The sequence below is a fragment of the Morone saxatilis genome, unplaced genomic scaffold, assembly GCF_004916995.1.
Source record: "Morone saxatilis isolate NCDOM2014 unplaced genomic scaffold, NCSU_SB_2.0 Contig17, whole genome shotgun sequence".
Taxonomy (NCBI): Eukaryota; Metazoa; Chordata; class Actinopteri; family Moronidae; genus Morone; species Morone saxatilis.
In genome coordinates, this window is record NW_023339729.1 from 21,442,117 (window position 1) to 21,447,609 (window position 5,493).

Sequence of the window (5,493 nt, forward strand, 5' to 3'; positions counted from 1 at the left end):
TTTTCATTGCTGGTGGTTGTTTCTGTGTTTGAAAAGCTCCTCCTGAAGCAAAAGCATGTGTGGAGGAGCGGGGGGCTCTGCATCAGGAGCACAAGCATTGATCGACGCTGTGTTGGGAGACTCCTCATGGCTCTGATTGGTTGTTTTCTTTCATACATAGTGGATTATTACAAATGCCATTAGGGGCACTAGGAGGAGCCAGAGGAACCTGACTTTTTTTTATCTATCTCATGCACTACAGTCAGGAATATAGTGACAGAATATGACAAAGAGTTATTTCTATAAAAGTTACCTACAGCAGCTTTAATGGAGACCACAAGTGCTTGACTGGCCAAACTTACGTGTTGAGTGAGGGTCGTGTGCTGATCTAGGTTTTGACAGTTTGGAGATAAAGGGGTTAATCCCTTCCTGTGGAGATGGTTTCTGTTACGTAACCAAAGTTACAACTCCTCGAAGGAAATCAAAGGGAAAAAGAAAACAAAGCGGAAGCAGGTGGAACGCCAACAAAAGTCATGATGAAACAGGAGAAAACTACAGTTCCCCTGTGAAACTACAGTGTATCTGGAGTGAGTGTGTGAGAAAGTGAGAAAGAACACAAAACACAAGAAACATTTGTAAGTGTAAATCAGTAAAGTAGGTTAGAACAGAGAAAAAGGAAAATCAAGCTTAAAGATAATCCTAACACAAGGTCCACTAATTAGTTTTTTCCTGAGCTTTCGACTGCATCTCACAGTCACTGCCACAGTTGCACTCATTCACAGGGTCATAACTCAGTCAAAGGTTAACACAGAGACATTTCTAAATATAGTGTGACTTAGACTAAGTCAGTATCTCTCTGTCCACTGCAAATAAATGTTCACACAGTGGATCACAAAATAATAGGAAATAAGATGCTCCAGAACATGAGCTGCACGTGAATCATGTTTTAAGTTTTCTTCACTGTCAAAGTAACCCAGTGATAGTTGTCTGTACGTCCATGAGTACTTAATTAATTAATTATTATAATGAAAAACACTATACAAGGCATGTAAATTAAAAAAGGATTAAAAAAAACAACCAAGTCCATTCACTGTGACTGTAAGATGTGGTTTTAAAGAACTGGAAAAAAGGCAATAAATGGACCTGGAATTGGATTAGTTTGTGAAATTTAAATGTTCTCTTTGTGGTGGTTTGTTCCTTTGGCTGTCACACTCCCCAGGACACCCACTGCACCACAACCTTTATGGATACACTGTGAAAGCACTGCATGCAAAGAAGGACTCACATCAGCACTGATGTCGTTGAATTTGGTGATGAAGGCGTGTTTGACAACGTCCACGGCGACCTCTGAGGCTATCACCATGACTACGTCAGGAAACAGCACCCACAAGTGGTCTAAAAACAAACACATGAAACCCATCAGTCTTTATATTAAGTATATTAGCTATAAAAAGTCAGTTCACTGATTTTAACAGTTCACTGTAGAGCCTCACTAAGAAGGATGTACGAGTGAGAAGCAGTGTGATGTGATGTCTAGCTGTCATATAGATAAACTGGCTGTGTAAATGTCAGTAATGTCACATTATCTGTACAGCACTGTGTTAGTTACCAGGGTTCCACGAGAACTGCTCCATGTTTCTCAGACAGACGATGAGCAGGAGGATGTAGTTGGTGAACCTCTCTTTTATGTCTGTGGGAAACAAACAAATCAATCCTGGATTAACCTACTTTGTACTCACTGCGGCTGAGCTCGATTCCATAAATTTACCTTCTACTAAATCACCAAGTTCAAAGGCCCGAGTTACAAAACGTCCACACACGGCGGATTTTCGGGCTCATGTTTGGCTGTTTTAGGTATCAATCGCCACCTACCACTGTTTGACATCTGGAAAAGGTTGTTCTTTTCAAACTTCTTGAACACGCTTCCTTTGATCTCCACAAACTGCGAAAGAAAAAGAACCAAAATATCACAGCTGAACTGATGCTGGATGCACTGTTAATTGAGTTAAACGTGTCTGTGTGCGTTGTACTCACGTTGTTTGACATCATGATGGTGAGCAGGGACTTGTTGTGGGAGTTGAAGGCTACATTGAGAGTGGTGGCCTGAACCATGATGAGGATGGCATGGAGAACTAGATACGAACATTGCTGAGGAAAATACACTGAGGATTACAGTAATGAAGACCTTACTGTGTGTTAATGCTCTTGTACACCCACTAATAGGCAAGTTCTACTAGTCTGAAGTAAAAACGCACAACTACTGATTATTTCATTACTTATATTGACTCATTATGTCTATGAAATGTCAACAAACAGTAAAAATTACCTCTAACAATTTAAAAATTTGACATCTTCAAATCAACAGACCCAAACACCAGAAGATATTTAGTTTACTATCACAGAAGACAAGAAAAACACAGTAAAAATTCAGATTTGAGAAGCTGGAAATTTTGGTATTTACACCTACCCATCATTCCTAGATTAGAGACATTTTCTTCTTTTTCACCCACACCAAGAAGATCATCCGCCAATTATTTCAAAACGTGCTGAACATTTTAAATGTCATCCCTTTTCTCTCTTTATTTTTATGTTAATTGCATTGTTGTTTGTTATTACTCTATTCGTGTCTCAACTCATTAGTAGATTTGCCTAGTACTTCTATATTTTAGGTTGCTTGTATTTTCTTATTGTATGTTTCTATTTTAGATCCAAGGAAGACTAGAGGCACATACATGTGCTTTTGATGGGGATCCTTAAATAAACAATAAACATGGCAACTGTTATAAATAAAAAAATAATACTTAAAACCATTTATAGTACATCAAAATGATTGTCCATTAATTTCCTGTCAATCGACTTTTTGACTAAATGTTTCAGCTCTAAGCGGTCTGTGTTTTATTAAACCATTTTCTGACCTCTGGTTTTTGTTAACTCGTGCACACAGGCACACAGATAAACAACAATCACAGGTCCTTCTCAGTGAGGATACAGACGTAGAGCACAGCCATGAGGAAGTGAGGGATCACGCCTATGTGTGCTCTCTTCTTCTCCTTTGGTTCTGTGGCGGTCCAGTACAGAGCGTCCAGGATGTCTTGGCCAAATGATGAGAACAGGCGGTCCGCCACCTGATACAACAGGGGAAGGACGGGAAGGGGGCAAGAGTGCGAAAGATTTAGTGACTAACCGTAGGAGCACAATCAGGGTTATAAATATTATTATTATTATTATAAGTGTACCTCTAACATGTTGTATATGATGTACAGTTTGATGACAGACTGTCCCCTGATCAGGTGGTACATCATGGCGTAATCCACGTAGCTCATCATAGAGTAACACAGCACCATAATGAAGCCTTTCAGCACGTCACACACCTGGGCTGGCTGGAGCAGGCGGGAGCCACTAAAACACACAAATTACACATGGAAGAAATGTTTTTACAGAAGAACGTCACAGGAGAAACAACAGAGTAACAGAACATGTTGTTATAATCTGCTTAATCTGAACAAAGTCAGAGAGAGCTCTACTGCTATCTAGGGGTTAAAAACAATATTGCACTGGTTGTTTCCCTTTACAAATGTGGACATTGACATGTGATGATAATACCAAATCTGTATGTATTATTCAGTCTGTGACCAGGCTGCAAAATTATTTACATTATTTGCTTATATAACTTAATTTTTTTAATTTACTGATGAATCATTGGTTTATGAAATGTGAGAGAACAGTAAAAAAATAAAACAATAATTTCCCAGAGCATCTTCAAATTGCTTGTTTTATCCAACCAAGGAGTCTAAAACCCAAAGATTTTATAGTGTTTATGGTGTTTTGTTAAATACAGAAAAGAAGCAAATCCTCACATTTGAGAGGGTGAAACCCAGAGAATATTAGAATTTATTGCTCGATAAATGACCTGAAGGATCTCGACTCCACTTGATTCAATCGATTATCAACATTGTTGTCGATAGTTCTTCTGTTTAACCAACAAACGATTGATTAACTGATCATTTTAGCTCTAGTTTGTAAAGATGTACAAACACATTCAGACTTTCTTCAAGTGCTTAAACATTCAGTTGATCAACAAAAAGTTAATCTGCAACTTTATTGCTAATCTCTTAATCGTTTAAGTGATTTTTTAAAAGAAAAAATGTGAAAACATTTGATGGTTCCAGTTTTTCATATGATTATGTGCTGCTTTTCCTTGTCGTACAGTATAATAAACTGAATATCTTTGTACTGTCGGTCAGACAAAACAACCAGTTTGAAGACGTTAACCTAGGGCTCTAGAAACGTGATTTGTTTTATAGGCCAAACAAAGAAAATAGAAGGTAAAATAACAAGTAAACTAAAACAATCTTCAGTTGTTATGTATCAATAGAAACATCTGAACATCGCTGAACACACAAGAATGCAATCTAATACAGCAGCTCTGCAATAAAAATACCCTTTCAGATATATTAACTTTTGGGGGGGGGATGTTAATTCAAATCTATATTGAGGAAATGCTTTTATTAGTCAAATATTGTTAGTCAACATGGCTAATGATCAACTAAAAACATGTATTTACATTTGCATCCCTAATACCTCAGCATATACTTTACCTGAGGCCACAGCAAGGCAACGTGAGGAGCCGCAAAAGGGCCAGAATCACCCTGAGGGGCAGCAGGGTGAACACGTAGAGAAAGGCATCCAGACAGAGGAAGAAGCCGAATGTCATCAACTAAAGAGAGAGAATGAAAATAAAGAGGGGGGATATTTATTTATCTGGGACTTTTCAAACATTCCCCCACAGTGTCTGTTTGTGTTGTTTGTGTGTTTACCTTCTCGAGCTCCTTGGGGATGCGGAGGCAGGTGTAGACCCTCTCTCTGCGCTCTGTGTATTTGGCCTCGTTGTGTTCCAGGAAGTAGCCTCTGGTGAGCTCAGTCGTTATAAATCTGACCAGAGACAGGTCTACAGCCACAAAACAACAAAGTATTAAACACATATACACAGAGACCTTACAGCCTTTTGCCTAAACCAACCATCCTTATCTACATTATCGCTGAACAACAATCTCAGCTCGGACAGGCCCGTTAAGTTCTTCCACATAAAACAAGGAAAACACTTTCTTTATGCACTATAAGGCTTTTGTTTGGGGTTAAACAAGGCGAGAAATGTCCTTAAACTTGTGCCACAAAAGGTTTAAAGCACACTATTGTCTAGAATATTATAGTATTGTGCAGCAATAAGATTTCCCATAGCACCAATGCTATATATCAAAGTCAAGTTATTATTCCAGGGAGAACTATTCAGCCTATGAAAACACCTCTAATGTTTTTTTATTATTAGGCATTTGTTAAGCATGCATTATAAAATATGTGAGCAGGCAAGAGGGGTCTAATGATTCTCCCTCTATTAAGCTGCAGTATTTAAAGCGTAAAAGACAGTTTTTTCTGAAGCCTGACTCAAGAAACAGGATATCCCAGCTCCTGTTGGGCACAGAAAGGAAAAGCAAAAAGGTGTAAACAATAAATGTA

At 38.4% G+C, this 5,493-nt stretch overlaps 1 protein-coding gene across 1 annotated transcript in view; it reads right to left on the reverse strand.

Moving 5' to 3' along the window:
• Positions 1-5,493, reverse strand: part of LOC118326724 (transmembrane anterior posterior transformation protein 1 homolog) — a 9,883-nt gene that overhangs the window by 3,470 nt on the left and 920 nt on the right. The window contains exons 2-9 of the mRNA XM_035659768.1: positions 4,797-4,927; positions 4,578-4,696; positions 3,216-3,378; positions 2,969-3,104; positions 2,014-2,111; positions 1,852-1,921; positions 1,589-1,669; positions 1,265-1,374 (exon numbers count right to left, since the gene is read on the reverse strand). Of these exons, the coding sequence (XP_035515661.1) occupies positions 1,265-1,374; positions 1,589-1,669; positions 1,852-1,921; positions 2,014-2,111; positions 2,969-3,104; positions 3,216-3,378; positions 4,578-4,696; positions 4,797-4,927 (908 nt within the window). The remainder of the gene's footprint in view (positions 1-1,264; positions 1,375-1,588; positions 1,670-1,851; positions 1,922-2,013; positions 2,112-2,968; positions 3,105-3,215; positions 3,379-4,577; positions 4,697-4,796; positions 4,928-5,493) is intronic.